The sequence below is a fragment of the Carcharhinus amblyrhynchos genome, chromosome 11 (genome assembly GCF_965287045.1).
Source record: "Carcharhinus amblyrhynchos chromosome 11, sCarAmb.v2.hapA, whole genome shotgun sequence".
Classification (NCBI taxonomy): domain Eukaryota; kingdom Metazoa; phylum Chordata; class Chondrichthyes; order Carcharhiniformes; family Carcharhinidae; genus Carcharhinus; species Carcharhinus amblyrhynchos.
The window spans coordinates 54,866,341-54,891,991 of record NC_137334.1 but is presented as its reverse complement, the minus strand read 5'-3'; the positions used below and the strand labels follow the sequence as shown (position 1 = coordinate 54,891,991).

General features: G+C 42.7%; 1 protein-coding gene across 1 annotated transcript in view; it reads left to right on the top strand.

Annotated features, from left to right (window-relative positions):
* wdsub1 (WD repeat, sterile alpha motif and U-box domain containing 1) overlaps positions 1 to 25,651 on the top strand; it is a 57,649-nt gene that overhangs the window by 4,955 nt on the left and 27,043 nt on the right. The window contains exons 2-5 of the mRNA XM_080199122.1: positions 16,246 to 16,288; positions 17,753 to 18,202; positions 22,908 to 23,095; positions 25,552 to 25,650. Of these exons, the coding sequence (XP_080055248.1) occupies positions 17,805 to 18,202; positions 22,908 to 23,095; positions 25,552 to 25,650 (685 nt within the window). The 5' untranslated portion in view covers positions 16,246 to 16,288; positions 17,753 to 17,804. The remainder of the gene's footprint in view (positions 1 to 16,245; positions 16,289 to 17,752; positions 18,203 to 22,907; positions 23,096 to 25,551; position 25,651) is intronic.

The following is a 25,651-nucleotide window of genomic DNA, read 5'->3' as shown; positions in this document are numbered from 1 at the left end:
TGCCAACTAATCCTTTCTCGTTACACAACACCCAGTCCAATATGGCCTGCTCCTTTGTTGGTTCTCAAAGTATTGCTCCAGAAAACCATCCCATATGCATTCCAGAAATTCCTCCTCGATTGTATTGGGAGATTTGACGCTCCCAATCTATATGCAGATTAAAGTTGCCCATAATCACAGATGTTCCTTTAACACATGTATCTCTGATTTCCCGTCTAATGCTTTTCCCAACATTACCACTACATTTTGGTGGTCTGTATACCACTCCCACCAATGTTTTTTGCCCCTTGGTGTTTCTTAACTCGACCCATACAGATCCCACATCATCTGTGCTAATAGCTTTCCTCAGTATCTTATCAATATCATTTTTAATCAACAATGCAATTACACCACCACCTTTTCCTCTCCGTCCGTCCTTCCTAAACACTGAATAGTCCTCAATGTTTAGTTCCCATCCTTGATCACCTTGGAGCCATGTCTCCATAATGCCAACTATATCATACACCTTTACATCTATCTGTGCAAATAATTCATCCATTTTGTTTTGAATGCTCTGAGCATTCACGTACAATACCTTAAGGTGGGCACTTTTAACATTGCTTTTCCCGTTCCAACTATTTTTTACTCCCCTTATCAGTCTCTGGCCCTTGATGTCTCTGCCTCTCACTTTCCTTATTCTTCTTACTGTCTTTTCCTCTTGTCCTTAATTCCCCTTGCTCTGTGTCCTTGCAAAGGTTCCCATTCCTCTGCGATATTAGTTTACACCCTCCGCAACCACTCTAGCAAGTACCCTCTCCAAGGACATCAGTCCCGCCCTGCCCAGGTAGAACTCTTGCAGTTTGTACAGGTACCACCTCCCCAAAACTGGTCCCAAAGTCATAAAAATCTGAACCAACCCCCCCACAGCCTCTTATTAGCATATTCTGCAGTTTCTACTCTGACAAGGATGTGGCACAAGTATCAATTCTGAGATCACCACCTTTGAGGTCCTACTTTTCAGTTTGCTTCCCAGCTCCCTATATTCTGCTTTTAGGACCGCATCCCTTTTTTTTTTAAAACCTATGTCATTTGTACCGAAATGTACTATGACCACTGGCTATTCCCCCTTTAGAATGTCCTGCAGCCGCTCAGACCCTACCACTAGGAAGGCAACATACCATCCTGGAGTGTCATTTGTGCCCACAGAAACGCCTATCTCTTCTACAATTGAATCCTCTATAACTATTGCATTTGTACAGTTTTTACTCCCCTCCTCTGCAGCAGAACCAACTGTGGTGTAACGGACTTGCCTGTTGCTGATTTGCCCTGAAAGGCCATTCCTCTCAACAGTATCCAAAACGGTATATCTGTTTTGCAGGGGGATAGGCGCAGGAGATTCCTGCATTGCCTGCTAGCTCTCTTGCTCTGCCTGGTGGTCACCCATTCTGTTCCCTGAGTCTATGGAGTCTGAGCCTGCAGTGTGATCACCTCTCTATATGCGTTACCCACGATACTCTGTGCCTCGTGGATGCTCCACAGTGTCTCCAGGCGCTGCTCCAGCTCCTAAACATGGGCTTCCAGGAGCTGCAGCTGGCCCCGGGCACTGGAAATATTCCCGACCTCCCATATGGAGTACAAAGAACAGATCACGGTTTTGAGCTGTCCTGTGTTGGCTTACCCCTTTAAATTAAGATAAATAAGCAAGATTAGTTCAGAGCCCAAATGTGTTTATGGATTAAAGATTGCAAAACAAAATTTTTTTATTTACCCTGTTCAAAATATTTCAGAACAAGGAGTGATAAGCAGAGAAATCAAGGGCCAGAAATTGATAAGGCAGAGTACAAAAAAAAGTAGGAAAGGGAAAAGAAATGTTTAAAGTGCTCATTTAAAGGTTTTGTGCCTGAATGCTCGGATCATTGGAAACAAGATGGGTGAAAGATGTTTTGTTTCAGATTATATCCCATTCTCTAGGGCCTTCTGTGTTCTAGATTCCCCAACGGAAACAAACTGTGTTTCCCCTGTTGCATCCTTTTATAATGTATGTTTCAATGTGATCACCTCTCATTCTTTGAACTTCAAAGAATTCCAGTGAGGCAGTTGCAAACAGTTTTCCATTTGAAGGGCTAATATTTTTGTCAATTGTAAATGTTTTCTGAAAATACTTAAAGGCAATATTTATCTTAGTTCTGAGCCCCAAATTTGTTGATGGATTAAAGATCATAAAACAAAATTGTTTTATTTACCCTGTTCAAAATGTACCAGAATGTGTTATATGTTTCCACTCAAAGTAAAACAGCTATAAGCAAATCTATCAGAACTGTAGTCTTGAGGTGTAAGGCTATTTATTTATTAGCATCACAAGTAGGCTTACATTAACACTGCAATGAAGTTACTGTGAAAATCCCCTAATTGCACACTCCGTGCCTGTTCAGGTACACTGAGGGAGAATTTAGCATGGCCAGTGCACCTAACCAGCACGTCTTTTGGACTGTGGGAGGAAACCGGAACATCTAGCGGAAACCCACGCAGACATGGAGAGAACATACAGAATCCACACAGGCAGTGACCCAAGCCAGGAATTGAACCTAGGTCCCTATTGCTCAGAGACAGCAGTGCTAAGCACTGTGCCACCCCAAAGTGGAAATAATTGAATTATATTTTTCACCCCTTCTGTTTAAGACATATTCTGAAATAATTTTCTGTTTTTCACACTTCATCAGAAAGCTTCCCTGAAAGTTGAAAGTTTGTGTTCAAATTATTTTCAAAATAATGCAAAGTGAAATGTTATTAACAAAATAATTTGACTTTACTGCTGAAGAAAATGCATTATTTTAATTAAATTAAATAAAAAGAGCTAAACACACACGCTTATTACCACCCTACAAAATTTTAAATCGTTTCTCCTCTTTCGTGAACAAAAATCACAATCTATTTAAGAGAATGCTCAGTAAATTTCTTAACTTCATCTGGCTTTTCTTCAAACAATTTCAAAAACCAATCAAAATACTTGCAGAGATTCCAGGGAAACATTTTTTCCATCTGAAGTGATGAAATGTTGCTGATATATGCTGAACAAGCTCAGATTGCAAAATCTGTCTTCAGCTATGTACAGCACTTATAAACAAACGTGAGAGGCCAAAGCTGTAGCATTCTCGCTTCAGAGCCGTTGGTGTCGTCTATATGGATTTCAGTAAGGCGTTTGACAAAGTCCCTCATGGTAGGTTGGTACAGAAGATTAAAGCTCATGGGATATGTGGTCAGGTATCTAGATGGAGAACTGGCTTGCAAAGAGGAGTCAGAGAGTAGTAGTGGAGGGGTCTTTTTCTAGCTGGAGGTCTGTCACTAGTGGTGTGCCGCAGGGCTCAGTACTGGGACCTCTTCTCTTTGTAGTGTATATAAATGATTTGGAAGAGGGAGGAGGTGGTGTGATCAGCAAATTTGCTGATGACACCGAGATGGCTGGATTGGCGGGCAGTGAGGAGCAGTGTCTGGCAATACAGCGGGATATTGATAGGCTGGTTGATTGGGCAGATACGTGGCAAATGGAGTTTAATCCGGATAAATGTGAGGTGATGCATTTTGGCCGGAATAATGTAGGGGGGAGTTATATGGTAAAGGGTAAGCCCGTAAGGAGTATAGAATCACAGCGAGACCTGGGGGTGCAAGTGCACAAGTCTTTGAAGGTGGCAGTGCAAGTGGAGAGTGTGGTGAAGAAAGCCTATGGTATGTTAGCCTTTATAGGAAGGGGTATAGAATATAAGAGCTGGAGTCTAATGTTGCAGTTGTACGGAACGTTGGTTAGGCCGCATTTGGAGTACTGCGTCCAGTTCTGGTCGCCTTACTACCGGAAGGACGTGGAGACTCTGGAGAGGGTGCAGAAGAGGTTTACCAGGATGTTGCCTGGAATGGAAGGACTGGGGTATGAGGAAAGATTGAAGAAATTGGGGCTCTTTTCCCTTGAAAGACGCCGACTGAGGGGGGATCTAATAGAGGTATATAAGATTATGAAGGGTATAGATAGAGTAAACAGAGGTAAGCTATTTCCTATGATAGAGACACACAGGACAAGGGGCCATGGACTTAAGGTGAGGGGGGAAAGGTACAACACAGATATTAGAGGGAGGTTTTTCACACAGAGGGTAGTGGGGGTATGGAATGCTCTGCCAAGTAAGGTGGTGGAGGCAAACACACTAGAGTCATTTAAGAGTAACTTAGACACGTGACTGGGTTGGAGATGGGTGGATATAGGAGATTGTTTTAAATAAGGGTCATTAGCATTGGGGCGTCCCTGGTAATGTAATTGGATATGGTATGATAATGTTTTTTCTCTTTTCATTCACAGGTTTTAAGTCAGTCCACCTCGTGTCCAACGCGGGGCATACACACGATGGGTCGTACTGGGGCTGCTCTTGGTTTTTCAAGATTGGCCTAGTGCTTCATGTCGTTAGTGTGTGCCTAAACTGGACAAGATACTGGGCAAGACGACAGCTCAGTGACTATTGCTGATTGCTGTGCAGACACATGGATTTGGGCCAGTGTCTGTGGGAGTTTGCGCATTCTCCCTGTGCTTGCGTGGGTTTTCTCCGGGTGCTCCGGTTTCCTCCCACACCCCAAAGGTGTGCTGTTAGGCTGATTGGCAGTAATAAATTGTCCCTAAATCAGATTCCCTCAATCTGGATGGCCATAAAACATTAGACAGGGGTCGTGGGTGGAGAGGGGGACTGGTGGTGTTGAGATGGCGGCGCGGGCTCGTTGGGCCGAAGGGCCTGTTTCCCAGGCTGATTTTGTTCTTTGTTCTTTGAGTCTGAAAGCTTTGGAATTATGCCCCAACTGGAGGGTCTTGAGCAATTCTGATGGAATTTTTGAATGACAGGACTGCAATCTTCTAAAGCAGACATTAAACCAAGGCCTTTCCAATCCTCTCAGAGTAATATAAAGGACCATGTGACACTATTTCACAGAGCTCATGAGTTCATGTTGTGCTAACCAATATTTATCCAACAACCAAGATCTTTAAAAAATGTCATTTCCTCTTGCAAATTGAACACCACATTTCTGACACTTCAAAATTACCTAATTGGATGTAAAAATGCTTGGTGACATCCTGAGTTGTGAAAGGTACGAAATAAGTACAAGTCTTTTCAAATCAAAGCGTTTCTTGTGGTGATCAACAACATAAAACAAGGATATAAAGTACTGGTAAGAGATTGCCTTGGTGACCGAGAATGCAGGAGTAGAGGTGCCATGAGAAATCGTAATTTGAGGCTTTGGCTGTAAATATGGTTTGGAGAGTTTAGGCAGAACAGAACTGTGATGAATCCAGTGAAAAGGTAAGGGGATTGGGATAAAAGTTGAAATTATAGGGAATGTAGGCTCATGGTATTGCGATTGAGGGAGTTTGTCTCTGAAAGAAACCTGTGACGGGACTTATGGTGGTAGGTGACATTTTAAAGGGGAGACAAATGGAGTGGAACAATGGAAGTTCTTGAAGGGAGAAACATACCAGAGGAATAAGGGAAACAATCAAAATGTGACTTGGCAATGAGGGTCACACCACTCCCAAGACTCAGGCAAGGCAGCTGAAAAGTGTAACCAAGCAGGAAGCCTTTGGTCAGGGGCAAGGTATTACATCATGTGTCAGAAAAAGTACTATCTCACATTTATTGATGTTCATTTTGTCAATTATGTGCCATTCTGAGAATTTATTGAAGACTTGATTCATTTCAGCCTTGCTCTGTATTAGTTGCAACAGCCCTTCCGCCAAAATTTGTTACCATCTGTAAATTTTGACCTTGTATTTCTGATTCCCAAGTCCAAGTAATTTATGTAATTGACGAACATAGTTGCCCCAGCACTGATCATTCCTCATCGATCATTGCCAATCTGATTAACTGGATCAAGAGCAGCAAAGAATGCAGAACCAGAGAAGAGTGAATTTTAAATCTAAGGGGATCACAGAAGTTGAGAAAGAAGCTCCAAGTACAGCTGTATAGCAGCAGGATCACTAGATTGGGAAAAGTGCAATAATTCGGTTCAGTCCGGTAAACAGAATAGAGAAAGACTAGAGGATTAATGGAGTGGAATTAGTCACCATGAGAAATCATTAAGTTGACCTTTCTCTACACTCTAGCTATGACTGTAACACTACATTCTGCACAATCTCCTTCTCGATGAATGGTATACTTTGTTAAGCGTGTGAGAAACAATACTTTTCACTGTATACTAATACATGTGACAATAATAAATCACATCAAGTGAGAGGATAGAAGCACCACAGGGCATAATTCAGCAGGATGGCAGTAATATAAGGGCAATAAAAGGAGATGTTGGGCTGACTAGGACCTTTAAAAGGGGATTTACAGATGGAGGCAAGGAATGCCTGAAGTATTAAATGAGTACAATGTATCTATCTTTATCTAGGAAGAGAATGCTGATCAAGTCATAGTGAAAGCGAGGTGATTAGAGTACTGAATGGGTTAGAAATAATGAAGAAAAGGTATCAGCTGGCTGTACTTGAAAGTTGTTAAGTCACCAGCACCAGAGGAAACGCATTTGAGGATACTGAAGGAACTAAAAGTGTAAATTGCAGAGCGCCTGATCTTCCTTCTAGAGGTGAGAAGTTTCTGCCATTAGTTGAATTATGACATTTGGAATATGGGATTATGCCATTTTTAGTTTTTTGGCTGATCTCCGCCAATACTGAGATTGGAAGTGCCAAAGTTTAAAGTGTCCAATGAAATTGACAGGCTAGGGAGAAGGTAAGTGTCTAAGGGAAATGGATAGGATTTGGGTGGTCAGAGGTCAGGAGGTGTGTAGGGCTTCAGATGCAGGTCAGATGGGTGGGATGTTGGAGGTCAGTGGTCAGGGGCTGAGGGGACAGAGGTGGGGAGGTATTCAGGTCGAGTCCATGGGGGTGGGTGAATCAGATCAGTTGCTCAGTGGTGTTGAGTCCAGTCATGAGGAGTTGGTTTGGGGTCGGGGGAATTCTTGAGGAGTCAGGATAGTGGGGAAAACTGTCGGGGATGAGGCTATGGGGAGTTTTCTGAAGGGTCAGGGGTGGGGAGAGCACTTTGAGGGGGACCGTTCAGGGCCTTTTCAATACCATCCAGATGTTAAAAGCAATTTCAGTTCTTCTCATGTTTTTGCAGTAGCTACTGCTGTAACCCCAGGTGGAACTCTCCATAGTTAGTGACTTAAATCACATTTTTGGGTGGTTCTTCTGTGCAACAGTATTGTAGAGAGGAAGTTAGCACTTTTAGGCAATTATTGTGCAAACCCTTATCTATGAAGTTCCAATTATCCAGCACATCTTTGGGGTACCTCACAGATTGGACATGGGAGTGCAGAGTTACGGCCCAATTAGTATACATTTTTGTTTGGAAGTCCCCAAGCGTGTCATGATGTCATTGAGAAGGGCTGTGGAGTTATGGAGGGTCTGTGTTAATTTTGTGTGTTTTTGCTTACTGAAGCAGATAGAGGCAGGTGCAGCTTTGGAATTATGTGGCTTACAGCTTAGAGTCAAGGGAGCAAAAGCGATGAATGTTGGCTGGGTCTGCACCTAGGGCCAAGAAAGTGCTACCTTTGTCGTTCACTGCACAATTGCAGGTGAGAGCTCATGCTCAATTTGGAGGCAGAGTTTGTTAGTGAAAGAGTGGCTGGAAGATTTGCTTAGCTTAGAGGTGGAGGAAGAATCTACAGTGACCTTCATAATGAAAACAAAGAGTTTGGTTTGGAATCAGGTAGAGAGAGAGGAAGTCTGACAGAAGATGTAAAATATCTGTGACGAGGGGAATAGAGCTCTTGGAAATCAAAGTTGTTTCTAGCTTTTTGTTGAAGATTCTGTGTATAAATTGCATGAGAAACTCGGGCTTCAATTGAAAAGTCCCGGACATAAGAACATAAGAAATAGGAGCAGGAGTAGGCCACCTAGCCCTTCAAGCCTGCCCCGCCATTCAATAAGATCATGGCTGATCTGAAGTGGATCAGTTCCACTTTCCCGCTTTCTCCCCATAACCCTTAATTTCCTTGTCTGTCAAAAACCTATCTACCTGTGACTTAAATATATTTAGCCAGGTAGCCTCCACCACTTCAACAGGCAGAGAATTCCAGAGATTCACCACCCTTTGAGTGAAGAAGTTCCTCCTCAACTCCGTTCTAAACTGCCCCCCCTTATCTTGAGGCTGTGCCCTCTAGTCCTGCTATCCTTTCTGAGCGGGAAGAATCTCTCTACCTCTACCCTATCCATCCCTTTCGTTATCTTATACGTCTCTATAAGATCCCCCCTCATCCTTCTAAACTCCAACGAGTACAGACCCAGTCTATTTAGTCTCTCTTCATAGTCCAACCCCCCCATCTCCGGTATCAGCCTAGTGAACTTCCTCTGCACTCCCTCCAAGGCCAAAATATCCTTGCGCAAGTGCAGCAACCAAAACTGCACACAGTACTCCAACTGCGGCCTCACCAGTACCCTGTACAGTTGCAGCAAGACCTCCCTACTTTTATATTCTATCCCCCTCGCTATAAAGGCCAGCATTCCATTCGCCTTCTTGATCACCTGCTGCACCTGCAGACTGGGTTTTTGCGACTCATGCACAAGGACCCCCCGGTCCCTCTGCACCGTAGCATGCTGCAGCTTTTCACTCTTTAAATAGTAATCCCTCCTACTATTATTTCTGCCAAAGTGGATAACCTCACACTTGCTAACATTGTACTCCATCTGCCAGGTCCTCACCCACTCGCTCAGCCTATCCAGATCCCTCTGCAGACTTTCCACACCCTCCGCACAATTTGCTTTTCCACTCATCTTCGTGTCATCAGCAAATTTCGTCACCCTACACTCAGCCCCCTCCTCCAGATCATCTATATAAATGGTAAATAACTGAGGCCCCAGCACCGATCCCTGCGACACTCCACTAGTCACCAACTGCCAATTAGGATAGCACCCATTGATACCAACTCTCTGCTTCCTATTAGACAACCAATCCTCTATCCACGCTAACACCTTACCCCCAACTCCATGCACCCTAACCTCCTGAAGCAACCTTTTGTGAGGCACCTTATCAAACGCCTTTTGAAAATCGAGAAACACCACATCCACCAGTTCCCCTCTGTCTACCGCACTAGTCACATCCTCATAGAAATCCAATGAATTCGTCAAACACGACTTCCCCTTAATGAATCCGTGCTGCGTCTGCTCTATCAAACCATTCCTTTCCAGGTGCCTCACTATTTCTTCTTTGATGACGGATTCAAGCATTTTTCCAACTATAGACGTTAAACTAACCGGCCTATAATTCCCTGCCTTTTGTCTGCTACCTTTTTTAAACAGCGGCGTAACATTAGCCGTTTTCCAATCTTCCGGCACTTCCCCGGAATCCAGCAAATTTTGGTAAATAATCACTAAGGCATCCACTATCACCGCTGCCATTTCCTTCAGAACCCTAGGATAAACATAAGAAACAGGAGCAGGAGTAGGCCATCTAGCCCTTCGAGCCTGCCCCGCCACTCCATAAGATCATGGCTGATCTGACGTGGTTCAGTTCCACTTTCCTGCCTTCTCCCCATAACCCTTAATCGCCTTGCCTATCAGAAACCTATCAACCCGCGTCTTAAATATATTTAGCGAGGCAGCCTCCATCACTTCAATGGGCAGAGAATTCCATAGGTTCACCACCCTTTGAGTGAAGAAGTTCCTCCTCAACTCCGTTCGAAACTGCACCCCCCTTATCTTGAGGCTGTGCCCTCTAGTCCTACTGTCCTTTCTGAGCGGGAAGAGCCTCTCCACCTCTATCCTATCCATCCCATTCATCATCTTATACGTCTCAATGAGACCTCCCCTCATTCTTCTAAACTCTAACGAGTACAAGCCTAGTTTATTCAGCCTCTCCTCATAGCTCAACCCCCTCAACTCCGGTATCAGCCTAGTGAACCTCCTCTGCACTCCCTCCAAGGCCAAAATATCCTTGCGTAAGTGCGGTGACCAAAACTGCACACAGTACTTCAGCTGCGGCCTCACCAGTGCCCTATACAGTTGCAGCAAGACCTCCCTACTTTTATATTCCGTCCGGTCCTGGGGACTTGTCCACCATCAGTCCCATTAGTCTATCAAGCACTACCTCTCTAGTGACAGTACAAAGAAGTTGGAGTTTGTCCCAAGAAAGTGAATAACCTTTAGGAACCTGATGAGCTATCAAAGATTTTGGGTGGAACTTGTAGCAGGAGAGGAAATGTTCAATTGAGAATTTTATTCTAAGGTATCTGTGCTGTTTCTTCTTATGTTTATCTGTATACTACAATTAATTACCTAAGGCAGTGTTTCTTTTGTAGTTTTTGCTTTACTTGATGCTTGCAGAATAAAATGCATTTGTTTTAATTGGTAGAATATTGTGGCTTCAAAATTTCAATAATAACTGGAACTTCAAATTTCCTTTTAAACATTTAGTCCCTAAGAAGATTGTAACATTGTTACTTTGTTAATTGCATCATCCACCCAGACAGTGAAATCCTCTGACAGTTACATAATCATAGAGGTTTTCCTGTCGTTCTGTGTAGTGCACTGTATAACTACAGTCCCTGTTGGTGACATGTGTTGGGCAGGTACTCAGAAAGCTGTCCAGGCATGGTAACCTTCTGGTGTTTCATACAGTGTTGCCAGAGCCAGATGTAGATTTGCTATGCTTGTTTATTGTCATTGTTTCCCTCATGGACAAGGACAATCATTTTCATCCTTGTCTGGCTGCAGAGACAATTATAGACAACAGCATGGTATGGGAGTACCATGAATTGTGGCCACAGGCAGCAAGCTATCAGCCAGAGTTGAGCTGAAATCAGTGATCAGAGGTTCTGCAAGCGAGCAAGCTAGGGAGGGTCTGGGTTGAGCCGCAGTCAAGTTTGAATATGGTCACCTTAATTTTTCATGCACAGAAACGAATGAAAGCACTATAAAACTCTGCTGTAAGCTACCAGGGTATAAATCACTGGTTCCAGACAGCTAGCCAATACCTGGATTTAGGTCTGTGACTTGGAATTGCTAATTGATAGATTATAGTCAGAAACTCCGGAAGGGGAAAGTAAAAGTACAGAATCAATCTGAACAATGCAAAAAAGCACCAGTGTGTATTTCGATTAGATATTTCCCCTGCAAACTGAGTGGTGATTGTCGACACCACCTGTTACAGTGGGAGCCATATTTAGCAGAGGTCAAGATGTCATGATTAGATGAGGAGTATTGGTTATGCCTCCTATATCCAGTTTTATTCTCAGAGGTTTCCTCTTTAAGTATTGCTGAGACATATCCTGACATGATGTTTGTCCCTCTTAGCAACATCATGTTGGGGGTCACCCTAGCAATGCAAAGAAAGACCTGCTGACAGAATGGGCGAGTGCCTTCTACTGTAATTTATGTCATGAAGATTCACTCTGTTTCTCTGTGCATGTTGGATGAAGTCTGAGCTGCTAGTCTTAAGTGGAACTGTCCTGGAAAGGGTCAAAATAGAAAGCTGAGAAAATGGAGACGTAGCTAGTGGCAAATTAACAGTGGATACGAGAATAGGCCTGACTCATCCTACTCAACCAGGCTTCTGTTAAAGAGAGATGGTTTGATCCAAGGAAGTGTTTTTCAGGATCTTCGACGCAGCAGTAGTCACAATGGCCTGGCTCCAGGTTAACCACTCTAAGGCTGTTCAAAAGATCAGGCGTCTGACTGAGTGGTGGGGGGAGTGGTGAAGGAATTTGAGAGGGGAGTTACTGAATGAGGTGGAGACGGTTTGAAAAGAGTAGCTGCTGAGTGTGTGTAGCATAGGAGTAAGAGGGATGGGGTGAGGGACTGATTTCAATGTGTATGTGGGAGAAGAGGTGCCTCATTGCATCTTCTGCTCAGGGAACATGCAGAGCTTGGCTCAAATCTACATAAATGCTTTGCCATTTAACTAACATCATGACTGATATTATCCTGGTCTCAGCTGCACTTTCCTGCCTTGCTCCCCATAGCCTTTTATCCTTCTTTTCATCAGAAACATCTATCTCTTTTTTGAATCTGTGATTGATTCTGCTTCTGGGGCAGTGAGTTCCACAGATCCACAACTTCTGTCTATTTTAGGATACTAATGGAAAAAGATGAGTGCTGCCCTAAGGGGAGGGTGCTAAATTGGGGGAAGGCTAGCAACAGCCGGATTAGGCAGGAACTTATGGATACTGATTGGGAGAGCTTGTTTGAGGGTAAATCCACGTTCGGCATGTGGGTATCTTTTAAGGGAAAACTGAAAAGTTGCAGGAAAGACATGTGCCAGTTAAGAGGAAGGATGGGAAAGATAGGATTAGAGAGCCATGGATTACATGGGATATTGAGTACTTCAGGAAGAAGAGAGAGGCGTATGTTAGGTCTAAGCAACTGGGAACAGAGAGAGCATTGGAGGAATACAGAGAGTAGGAGGGAGCTCAAAGGGGGAGTTAGAAGGGCGAAAAGGGGGCATGAAATGGTTTTGGCAGACAGGATTAAGGAAAATCCAAAGGCATTTTACTCTTATGTTAGGAACAAAAGGGCGGTTAGAGGAAAAATTGGTCCTCTTAGGGACAGAGGAGGGGAACTGTGCTTAGAGTCCGAGGGAATGGGCAAGATCCTGAATGAATACTTTGCGTCAGTATTCATGAAGGAGAGGGGCTTGATGTCTAGTACTGTCTTGGAGGGAGCTGTAGACTAGTTGAAGGAAATATCCATTACGAGGGAGGAAGTGTTAGGGTTTTTAGGTAGCATAAAAACTGATAAATCTCCAGGGCCTAACGGCATTTATCCTAGGCTGCTTAGGGAGGCAAGGGATGAAATTGCTGGGCCTCTCACGCAAACCTTTGTCTGTTTGGACACAGGCGAGGCCCCAGAGGACTGGAGGATAGCGAACGTGGTACCGTTGTTTAAAAAGGGTAATAGGGATAACCCTGGCAATTATAGGCCGGTGAGTTTGACATCAGTGGTAGGGAATTTTTTGGAAAAAATTCTTAGGATGTATATGCATTTAGAGCGTTGCAATCTGATTGGGGATACGCAGCATGGCTTTGTTAAGGACAGGTCTTGCCTTAAGAATCTAGTAGAATTTTTTGAGGAGGTGACAAAAACGGTCAACGAAGGATGAGCCGTTGATGTCGTCTATATGGATTTCAGTAAGGCGTTTGACAAAGTCCCTCATGGTAGGTTGGTTGAAAAGGTTAAGGCTCATGGGATACAGGGACAGGTATCTAGATGGATTGATAACTGGCTTGGTAATAGGAGACAGAGAGTAGTAGTGGAAGGGTCTTTTTCTAGCTGGAGGTCTGTCACTAGTGGTGTGCCACAGGGCTCAGTACTGGGACCTCCTATTTGTAATATACATAAATGACTTGGAAGAGTCATGAAGAGCTATGAAGCTGGGCTAGCACTTAATATAAAAAAGGATAGCAAGAGTTTTTATAAATATATAAAAAGGAAGAGGCTGGCTAGGGTGAACGTTGGTCCCTTAGCGGATGAGAAAGGGGACCTAGTGGTAGGGGATGGGGATATGGCTAAGGTCTTGAATAACTTTTTTGTTTCTGTCTTCACGGAGGAGGACGTGAATAATTTGCCGGGTGTTAGCGATGGAAAGGTGGTAGGACTGGAGGGTCTTAATGACATTACTGTTACTAGAGAGGTGGTGCGCGACAGACTGGAGGGGCTGATTGTGGACAAGTCCCCAGGACCGGATGGAATGCATCCGAGGGTCCTGAAAGAAATGGCGGAGGTGATAGTGGATGCCTTGGTGGTTATTTTCCAGACGTCGCTGGATTCCGGGGAAGTGCCGGAGGATTGGAAAACGGCTAATGTTACGCCGTTGTTTAAGAAGGGTGCCAGGCAAAAGGCGGGGAATTACAGGCCGGTTAGTTTAACGTCTGTGGTAGGTAAAATGTTAGAATCCGTCATTAAGGAGGAAATTGCGAGGCATCTTGAAGGGAATTGCTTGATAGGGCAGACGCAACACGGTTTCATTAAAGGGAAGTCGTGTCTGACCAATTTACTGGAGTTCTATGAGGATGTGTCTAGGGCGGTGGATAGAGGAGAGCCGGTGGATGTGGTCTTTCTGGATTTTCAGAAGGCGTTTGATAAGGTACCTCACAAGAGGTTACTGCAGAAGGTCAGAGGACATGGAGTTGGGGGTAGGGTGTTAGCGTGGATAGAGGATTGGTTGTCAAATAGGAGGCAGAGAGTGGGGGTCAATGGGTGCTATTCGGATTGGCGGTTGGTGACTAGTGGGGTGCCCCAGGGGTCGGTGCTGGGGCCTCAGCTATTTACCATTTATATAGATGATCTGGAGGAGGGAACCGAGTGTAGGGTGTCGAAATTTGCTGATGACACCAAGATTGGGGGAAAGGCAAATTGTGCGGAGGGTGTGGAGAGTCTGCAGAAGGATCTAGATAGGCTGGGCGAATGGGCCAGGAAATGGCAAATGGAATTTAATGTTGGCAAGTGTGAGGTGGTCCACTTTGGTAGGAAGAATGGTAGGAAGGACTATTACTTACGTGGCGAAAAACTGCAGCAGGCGACGGTGCAGAGGGACCTCGGGGTCCTTGTGCATGAGTCGCAAAAACCCAGCCTGCAGGTGCAGCAGGTGGTCAGGAAGGCGAATGGGATGCTGGCCTTCATAGCGAGGGGGATTGAATATAAAAGTAGGGAGGTCTTGCTGCAGCTGTATAGGGCATTGGTGAGGCCGCAGCTGGAGTACTGTGTGCAGTTTTGGGCGCCGCACCTGCGCAAGGATATTTTGGCCTTGGAGGGAGTGCAGAGGAGGTTTACTAGGCTGATACCGGAGTTGAGGGGGTTGAGCTATGAGGAGAGGCTGAATAAACTAGGCTTGTACTCGTTAGAGTTTAGAAGAATGAGGGGAGATCTCATTGAGACGTATAAGATGATGAATGGGATGGATAGGATAGAGGTGGAAAGACTCTTCCCGCTCAAAAAAGACAGTAGGACTAGGGGGCACAGCCTCAAGATAAAGGGGGGGCAGTTCAGAACGGAGTTGAGGAGGAACTTCTTCACTCAAAGGGTGGTGAATCTCTGGAATTCTCTGCCCGTTGAAGTGGTGGAGGCTGCCTCGCTAAATATTTTTAAGAAGCGGGTTGATGGGTTTTTGATAAGAGAGGGGATTAAGGGTTATGGGGAGAGGGCGGGAAAGTGGAACTGAGCCACGACAGATCAGCCATGATCTTATTGAATGGCGGGGCAGGCTCGAAGGGCCAGATGGCCTACTCCTGCTCCTATTTCTTATGTTCTTATGTTCTTAAGAGGGAGTACCTGGTGTGATCAGCAAGTTTGCAGATGACACGAAGGTGGCTGGACTGGCAGACAGTGAGGAGCAGTGTCAGGCAATACAGCGGGATATAGATAGGCTGGTATATTGGGCCGATAAATGGCAGATGGAATTTAATCCTGATAAATGCGAGGTGATGCATTTTGGAAGAAATAACGTAGGGAGTTATATGATAAAGGGTAGACCTATTAAGAGTATAGAAATGCAGAGGGACCTTGGGGTGCAAGTGCACAAGTCTTTGAAGGTGGCAGCACAGGTGGAAAAGGTTACGAAGTAAGCTTATGGTATGCTAGCCTTTATAGGAAGGGGTATAGAGTACAAGAGCAGGCGTCTGTTGTTGCAGTTGTACAGAACGTTGGTTAGACTGCATTTGGAGTACTGCATCCAGCTCTGGTCCCTTACTACCGGAAGGACGTGGAGACCCTGGAGAGAGTGCAGAAGAGGTTTACCAGGATGCTGCCTGGTATGGAAGGACTGGGTTATGAGGAAAGATTGGGTGAATTGGGGCTGTTTTTCTTAGACGGAGAATAAGGGGGGATCGAATAGAAGTGTATAAGATTATGAAGGGTATAGATAGAGTAAACAGTGGTAAGCTTTTTCCTAGATTGGAGACAAGTATCACGAGGGGCCACGGGCTTAAGGTGAGGGGGGCGAGGTATAATTCGGATACTAAAGGGAGGTTTTTCATACAGAGGGTTGTGGGGGTGTGGAATGCACTGCCAAGTAAGGTGGTGGAGGCAGGCATGCTGGAGTTGCTTAAGGGATATTTGTATAGGCACATGAGTGAAATAGAGATGGAGGGATATAGGAGACTGTTTTAAATAAGGATCAAGGGCCTTGGGACATTCCTGTGGACCTTCCAACATATTTTCTGTTCTACTTTTGAGCTTCTGGGGATTCCCTCGAATGTTTGCATAAAATGTGCATGTTATTGATGTTTTTCTCTTTTAATCCACAGGTGCTTCGGTCCGCCTTGTTGTCTAACGAGGGGCATACACGCGGTGAGTCGTGTGAGGGCTGCTCTTGGATGTTTTGAGAGTAGCCTAGTACTTCACGTCATTTGTATATGCTTAAACTGGACCAGCTGATGGGCAACACGACAGCTCAGTGACTATTACTGTTTGCTGTGGAGATGCATGGATTTGGGCCAGTATCTGTGGGAGTTTGCGCATTCATCCCATGCTTGCATGGATTTTCTCCGGGTGCTACGGTTTCCTCCCACACCCCAAAGATGTGGTCTTAGGCTGATTGGTGTAACAAATTGTCCCTAAATTAGTCTCCCCTCAATCTGGTTTCCAATGTGGAGCACCATAAGCGCAGACAAGGGTCATGGGTGGAAGAGGGAACTTACAATGTTAAAATGGCAGCGCGGGCTCGTTGGGCCGAGCTGTGTTGTTCTTTGTTCTTGTTTCTCCTCATCTTGGTTTTGAACCTGTCTGTGGCAGCAGCTTTCAGTATACAGAAGTTTAAAAACTGACCTAATAGAGGCTTTCAAGATGACACGAGATTTTAGAATCATAGAATCCCTACACTACAAAACCATTCGGCTCCTCGAGTCTGCACTGACTGTCTGACAGAAGATCTTAACCAGGCCCACCCTATGTCCCATCTCCATAATCCCATGCATTTACCCAAGCTTATCCACCTAACCAACACTTCTTTGGATACTAAGGGGCAATTTAGCCTGGCTAATCCACCTAATTTGAACATCTTTGAACCGTGGGAGGAAACTGGAGCACCTGACAAAACCCATGCAGACATGGGAAGAATGTGCAAACTCTACACAGGCAGCCATCCAAGATCAGAACTGAACCCAGGTTCCTGGTGCTAGGAGCAGCTTGGCTAACCACTGTGTCACTGTGCTGTAAAATAAGTATAGAAAAACCACTCCCTCTGCTGAATAATTCAAAACTCAATAACCAAAAGTCATGGGTTTTAAAATCACCAACTGAAGGTCTAGAGGAAGGATGAGGAGAACTTCTTTTGCTCAAATTTGTTAGGATCTGGAAAAATCTGCATGAAGTAGTGGTGGAAACTGACCCCATAAATAATTTTTAGAAAGGAATTAGACTGTATTTACGTATGTTGATCTTCGAGGTTTATGTCCAAAAGCAGGAAATGGGACTAAACGTGACTGCTCTTTCAAATAGCCTGCACAGGCATAGTGGACTAAAGGACCATTGCAGTGCTGTACATTTCAATGATTCTGTCAGTTGCTTTGAAAAATAAAATTTTGTAAGGCATTGACATTGTAGGGGTAAGTTTGTATGTTTTAATATTGGCAGTTAAATTAATATTTGGTAACAATTCACAATGTACTTTGAATCAAGAATGTTTTGAAAATGTATTTATTTTATTTTCCATACCTATTACATGAGAACAGCTATTTTTACTGACATGCATCATCATTGTTGCAGATAACAGCACTGATATTAATCTCTGCTTTTCTCTGGACTTTGTTACAGGCTCTTTATTTTGAGAGCAAGAAAGAATCCTGCTGTTACAAAATTGCTGATCATGGTAACACTCATCCAAACTCTTACAGATCATACTGATGATGTTAACTGCTGTGCTTTCTCTTCTACTTACCTGGCTTCCTGTTCACTGGACAAAACAATACGTCTTTATTTATTGAAGGACTTCTCAGAGCTCCCATTCTCACCACTAAAAGGTCATAGCTATGGAGTACATTCCTGCTGCTTTAGTTATTGTGAGAGATTTCTAGCTTCAAGTTCAACTGATGGGATGACTGTGCTATGGAACCCCCAGTCTGGGGAGAAGTTGGTGTCATTGAAGCAGCCCAGTGAAAGTCCAGTAAGGGTTTGCAAGTTCTCTTATGATTCCAATTATTTGATATCTGGTGCAGCTGATGGTACCGTGGCATTATGGGATGTTCGCCTGAAGAAACTTCGCAGGTTAGTTAGGTCAAGAGGATGCAACTTTTTCATTGCCAATATTTCAATACATATTTTGATTTAAGCTTTGCACTAGTGAATTTATATATTATTCATTTAAACAAACACTGAAGCAAATGTACATACGAGATTGAATTGAAGAAACTAAATCTCACTATTGAATTACTTCAATACTTTTTAGTCATCTTTCAATCATCAGAATGGTTTTTCTGTAATTTCAACATAAGTCAAATAACCCCATTTCAAAAAAAAGCTATCATCAACCCCTGTGTCCACTTGAACTGTACCCACCTTATCTCTAACCTTGCTTTTATCTCCAAGGTCCTCAAATATGTTGCTTTGCACCCACCATTTCCTATTCGACGCACCTTTCCTAGTCAATCCGCAATGGCATCTATATAACCTCTTTGCCTTTGTGGTATGCTCTGGAGCAATATATATAGTTGATTCTTTCTTGATCCATATTATGACACCTCCCTTTCTTGTTTCACCCCTACCTATGGAAAAGCCCCCAGTCCTTGACTGTCAGTGATTTCTCCTCCCTCTTCATGTGATTTCCACCATGGCTTAAGGCTTTTTACTTGGTCCTGTCCCTTTCCTCAGCTATATGCTGTCCATCAGCATATTTAAGCATTGGAGCAGCTTCTACACACACGCCTGTGAATATACTTGAATTTGCAACTCCAGTTCTATGCTTGACCCTTGATTGCAACTTGTGTTGTTTGTCTGACATCAAGCCCTGGGTGAGCCAGAATTTTCCACTATCCTGTTTAGCTCTTGTTAGAAGTTATCAATCTCCAGGACCAATACTGAGCCCAGTTTTGGATGCTTGGTCAAAATGAATGCAATAATGCACTATCTTAATGCTCTCTTTGACCACAATTTTTTTTTTCCATTTTTGCAGGCTTTCATGGCAGTTTGATCTATTTTAGGTCTGTGGTGTAGAGTTTGAACTGCCACACCTTTGCATGCTCTCTCTATCCTATGGCTTCTCCATACCATCACGTTTCCTCAAAAACATTCCTCAGCTAGGTTTTCATTCATCACAACTAATTTCTCTCTTCCTGCTCAGTATCCATTGTGCTCCCAATAGAGAATCTGTTTAATAAGATTGTCCAGGATTAAATACTATGTTTAATTTATTGTTTTGCAGTAGGTCAGAATTTTTGTTGCATTTTTATGGCCCTAATCTACAGCTCATTGGCTTTACATGTTAAATAAAATTTATATTTGGCACCATAATAATAAGATGCACAAAGTTAGTTTACAACCCTGTTGGTATAATGACCTGTTGGTTTGAGACAATAACCTGAGACAAAATTAATTGGCACAGAAAAAATATAGGTGAATAAATGAAAGCCAGTATGCATTTGTGCCTAATTGTGTTTTGCTAACTTAATGGAGCTTTTTGAGAGGACTGATGAGGGTAGCACAATTGATGTAATGTATAATAATGTTGATATGCGCTTGATGATGTACCAAATAATGAGGGAAAGAGCTAGAACCTCGAGGAGCAACAGCTGTCTATAAATGAAGGATCTTTTGGGAAGAGGGCTTGTGCATTCTTTAAGAAAACATAGAAGGTGATGGAAAACCACCTCGTGTATTCTTTTCCCTAGCTCATTGAAATTTAGAATGGGAGACTCTTGCAGACAACTGAAGAGCAAAGTGCAAGGTGCAGAGAACGATAAAATGGTTATAGCAGAGAAGGGCACCACTCAACCAGCTTTGTCTATGCTGGCCTTCTGCAGAAACAATTCATGTGGTGCTATTACCCTACCCTATCAGGGAAGATGTTTCCACTGGCAGGTGAAACCAGAACTAAGGGGCATGGCCTCAAAATAAGGGGAACAAGATTTAGGACTGAGTTGAGGAGGAACTTCTTCATACAAAGGATTGTGAATCTGTGGAATTCCCTGCCCAGTGAGGCAGTTGAGGCTACCTCATTGAATGTTTTTAAGGCAAGGATAGATACCTTTTTGAACAGTAAAGGAATTAAGGGTTATGGTGAGTAAGCGGTAAGTGGAACTGAGTCCACAAAAAGATCAGCCGTGATTTTATTGAATGGCAGAGCAGGCTCGAGAGCCAGATGGCCTACTTCTGCTCCTAGTTCTTATGTTCTTTTCGCTGTCGTCTGCACGTTTTTTGTTTTTGATAATGATCCCTCTTGAATGCCTCTATTGAACTTGCTTCCGCCACTCGCTGAGTAAAAGATGTTTTACTAAAAGTTATCATTGTTTATTTTGCCAATTACCTTAAATTTGTGCCTTCTGCACATTGCGTCCACGAATGGAAACAGCTTCTCCTTGTCAACTGTTTAGATCTATCAAGATTTTGACTATCTCTATTATATCTCAAAAGCTCACAATACTTCCAAGTGTCATATTGTCTGCAAAGATTGAAATTGTGCCCTGTTTATCAAGGTCTGGATCATTAATACATATCAGGAAGAGCATTGACCCCTGGCCAACTCCACTATAAAACTTTCTCTGGCCGAAGATCAACCATTTGACACTACTCCATGTTTCCTGCCACTCAGCCAATGTCCTATCTTTATGTTGCTATTGTCCTATCTTTTATTCCATGACTCTAACTTTGCTCATGTCTGTTACATGACACTTTATCAATTGATTTTTGCAAATTCATTTACACTACAACAACACATTACCCTCATTGACCCTCTCTGTTCCCTCAACAAAACCCCCAAGTTTGTTAAACACCATTTGCTTAACAAATTTGTGCTGGTTTTCCTTAATCAAACACATTTCCTCCAGTGACTATTAACTTTGTCTTGAGAAATTAATGGAGGATATGCCCGTAAACAGATCACTAATACTTGGATACACAGGCCATGATTTCAATGTTTGCAGATGACCCAAAACTTGGAAATATAGGAGACAGTGTGGAGGAAAGTAGCAGAGGGCATTTGTGGTACTGATATTTGTATTTGGCACAAAATTGGGAGGTACAGTTAATACTGAGGGAGATTGCAACTAAATGGCAAATTAATTTCTGTATAGATAAATTTGAGGTGGTGCATATTGATATGAGGAATAAGAAAGTCACCTACTGCTTGGATGACAGACTGTTAGAAACTGAGATGTGACCTGATGGAGGGCTTCAAAATTATGAAGAAGTCTGATAAGGTAGATGGAAAAGCTGTTTTCACTTGTGGACAAACCCAAAATCAAGGGCCATGAATATAAGAAAATCATTAATCCAATAAGAAATTCAGGAAAAACAACTCAGTGGTCAGAATGTGGAACCTGCAAACAGAATTATAGGGTAAATAGCATATATGCATTTAAGGGAGAGCTAGATCCTTAAATAAGGAGAAAGGCATAGAAAGATGTGTTGATGGGATGAGATGAGGGTAGGTAGGCAAAAATTCATGTAGAAAATAAATACCTGCATAAAATTATTGGGATGAATGGCCTGTTTCTGTGCAGTAAATTTCATGTAATTTATTTAAAGTTTATTTTATTAGTGTCACAAGTAGGCTTACATTAACACTGCAATCAAATTACTGTGAAAATCTCCTAGTTGACTCACTCCAATGCCTGTTCGGGTACACAGAGAGAATTTCATATGGCCAATGCACCTAACCTGTACAACTTTCAGACTGTGGGAGGAAACTGGAGCACCCAGAGGAAACCCATGCAGGGGAGAATGTGCAAATTCTGCACAGACAGTGACCCGATCCCGATCCCAGTCCCTGGCGCTGTGAGGTAGCAGTGCTAACCATTGTGCCATCGCGCGTAATTCTGTCATATTGCATCATTATGATTTACTATCTGTATGCTAATGTTACATCTGTTTACATATCCTGTCAACATTTTCTATTTAAAATTTTTATGACCACGCCTAGACTGGAAAGTTAAAAGATGACCAGTGAGAACACTTCATTGTCAGTGTGGATGTAAACATAGAGGAAGTACTGATGGAAAGCCCTCCTGTTTATGGACTGTCTGTAGAGATTGGATAAAAATGCAAGTCTGAAAAAAAAGATAAAATCAAATAAAACAAATATGACACTAAAATGAGGACCAAATTAGATCAGCCTGGTTCAATGATCCCTGTCCTTAACTTTTTCTCACCAAAAGTTTACATGTTCTTCACTTCATGTGTACAATGCAACTGGTGAAGATAACTGGTATCTTTATTAAAAGCTTCTGTAGGCCAGATACTTCCTGTCCAAAAACCTTGCTACTTGTTATCACTACTTTGTAACATTGTTATTAATATTTTCTTGTCAACATTTAACAGTAAATTCAGATCTGTTAATGTCACTATTGCTTAGGATTCTGCCATTTGGTTATGTGGTGATTTTGTGTCAAATTTCTGATATTTTTCTTGCAGATTGTCATTTTTGTTTTCTGTTTCTGAATATGCATCTCATCCCCCTCTATTCTGCTCTATCTGGGCTTCCACTGTCTTTTTAACTAGCCTATGTCCTCCTTACTATTCATATCACTACTCTTACTCTACCTTCAAACCATCTTCCAACCATTCCAGGACACTACCCCACCCCCAATCACCAAATATGCTCTAACTGTATCCCTAATGATCAGTATTGCTCTATTTGAGTATAATGTTTGTGTAAAATATTTTCTGTTCAGTTTTTTTGTACAGATTATTTAGCTAAAGATGGGCTATGTGTGACATTCTAGTGTAACATTTGTGGCTTATCTGAATGTTACTTCAGGACAGGCTCTGTTGAGGATGGATCAATAATTGCCTGTGACTTTTCTCCTGGTGGTAATTACTTTGTAACTGGCTCAACATCCGGAGAGCTGACTGTTTGGGACTGCCAAATGAAGTGCCTTCTTAATTTGAAAACCGCTCATGACCTGGGAGTCACCTGCTGTGAATTTTCATCTCAGCCAGTCAGTGGTATGTTTTACCTTGAGTAGTTCAGCAAACACTATTTTAAATATTTGAATATTTATGCAATGACATTTTGAGGAAATTATTGATATTTCATCACATTTTGGTTCTATATCTTTTGGAGAGAAGTATCAAAGGGGCACTACAATTTGAAAAGGTATTTTGTTAGTCCTAAGATGAGTCATTTTGAACATGAGTTCAAATAACCCACCTCAACAAAAAAAACTTGCCCATTTAACTGAAAACTTGATACCTACAGATATTTTAAAAATTAGCAGGCAGAATTTTAAAAAATAATTAATTAAATGACCACTGAATCATTGTTACTATGAATTCAACATTATAAGGAAGTAATCAAGCATTTAAAAAAGATGAATTGCAATGAATTTAATATACATTATGTTTTATCTTAAAACTGCCTATTTAAAATCAGGCTCTGATTCACCCTTGCTCCCCCAACTGGGACCCAAGATTTAAAAAAATTATCCACAACTGTCTTAGCGGATGTGTGAAAGTGGCCTAAGGAAGTGGCAGAATTGTGGTCATGATTAAGTGTAGAAATTTATGTCACCATTTTATTTCTAAAAAGTGCACCATTTTTGATGCAGTTCATAGGCAAAACAATAATTCAAAAAATTCAGAATTTTTCTGTGCATTCAAGGATAGAAAGAACAACAGCATTAGGCCCATAGGAAAAGATTTTCTCATGAATTAACTTTTTTTTGTCTCTTGCAACTTGGGTACAAGTTCCAAGTTTAGGGAGTCATCTGACAATTAGCCATAGGAGGGTGGGGCAGGCAATCGCAGACTGTGCCTTCATGGGAATCATATTTTCCAGCATGTGTCACTAGATATCATAGGGGCAGGAACTGGAACCCAAGCCTGCACTGACAATCTTACCCACCCTATCCCCATAACGCCATGTATTTGCCCTGCTAATCCCCCATCACTAAGTGTCAATTTACCATGGCCAATCATCTTAACGTGCACATTTTTAGATTATGGGAGGAAACCCGAGCACCTGGAGGAAACCCATGCAGACATGAGGAGAGTGTACAAATTCCACACAGACAGACACACGAGGCTGGAATTGAACCCAGGTCTCTAGTGCTCTGAGGCAGAAGTGCAGAGGCAGAAGACTGTTCCACTATGTCAGCCTTAATGAATTCTTCCCAGACTAGGGTTCAAATCTGGGACTTTCACAGTCGCTATGACACAGTCTTACTAGGCAGTGCATTTACTTTTAATTAATTTGGGCAGTTTAATAACCAGCATTGACTTGATTTGATTTATTAATGTCACATGTATTAGCATATAGTGAAAAGTATTGTTTCTTGGTCGTACACAGACAAAGCATGCTGTACATAGAGAAGGATAGAAGAGGGTGTAGAATGTAGTGTTATGGTTATGGTTACAGAATCTAAAATAGTTAGAATAGAGTTTTAAAAGCATAGATTGAGAGTAAAAAGTAGAATTAGAGGGAAGTTGCCATGCTCCAGTGCTATTTTGGAAATAGATCTCTGCACCTGTCGCATACATGGAGCTAACCAATGTTAACGAGAGCAAACTTTTGATCTATATCATTTCAACATTATTGCTTTTGGTTTACAAAAACGTATCCCTTAGTAGTCAGAATTGAACTAACCTTGTAGACAAGTGCACTGATGACCCTACTAGAATGCATCTGATCAACACCTAGCGATTCCCCTGGGTCAAAGTCCTGGAATTCTCTAATAGCACTGTAGGTTTACCTGCACCACATGGAATACAGTTGTTCAAAAATGCAGCTTACCTTCACCATCTCAAAGAAAGTTAGGGACAGTCAGTAAGTACAGGCCTAGCCAGCGATGCCCAAATACCATGAAAAGCAACATTCACAACACACGCAGCTATCGGAAGGTTGACTCCTTGCTTGCACCAGGCTGAAAATGCAAACCTTGAAGGTTTTTTTTAATTCAAAGCAGTATACCATTCTGTATCAAAGTCAGGGTTACTGCCGACCCAAATTAAAACCAACAGTTCCTCAACTTAATTGAACAGGAGCTCTCAGCATTCCTAAATAGTCACTGACAGCTGTGACCTCTGGAGGCTGTCTGTTTGGAAGGGCTTTGGAATAAATGAGCTGAAATAAAAAACTCAAGTGACCAAGAAGACTTACTGAAAACTGAACCCAATGAAACCGTCTCAGCCACTATCTTCCTCTGTAGCAAATGTGGCAGAGGTTGCATGTCAGAGTGGGGCCTCTTGAGCCAAACCAAGCAGTGCATGACAAAGTTGATCAACCCTCCTCCATCTGTGGTAGGAGGCAGAAGGCTGCTGCAGATATATTGCGATACTTATGTATAATCACCTTTTGCCTCTTCCTGGAGGTTTTTAGCAGGCCATATAATCAGTTTCTAAGACTTTTGTGAGTCTTTTTGCAAGCAGTGCTGCATTTATATATAGTCTTTTTGCTTTGCCAGGTGGCATGAATAATTCAGGCTCCCGGTGTTTTCTGATGGCTTCCTGTGGTCAGGATAACAAAATAAACCTTTGGATTATGTCACACGAAAACACAGCAGG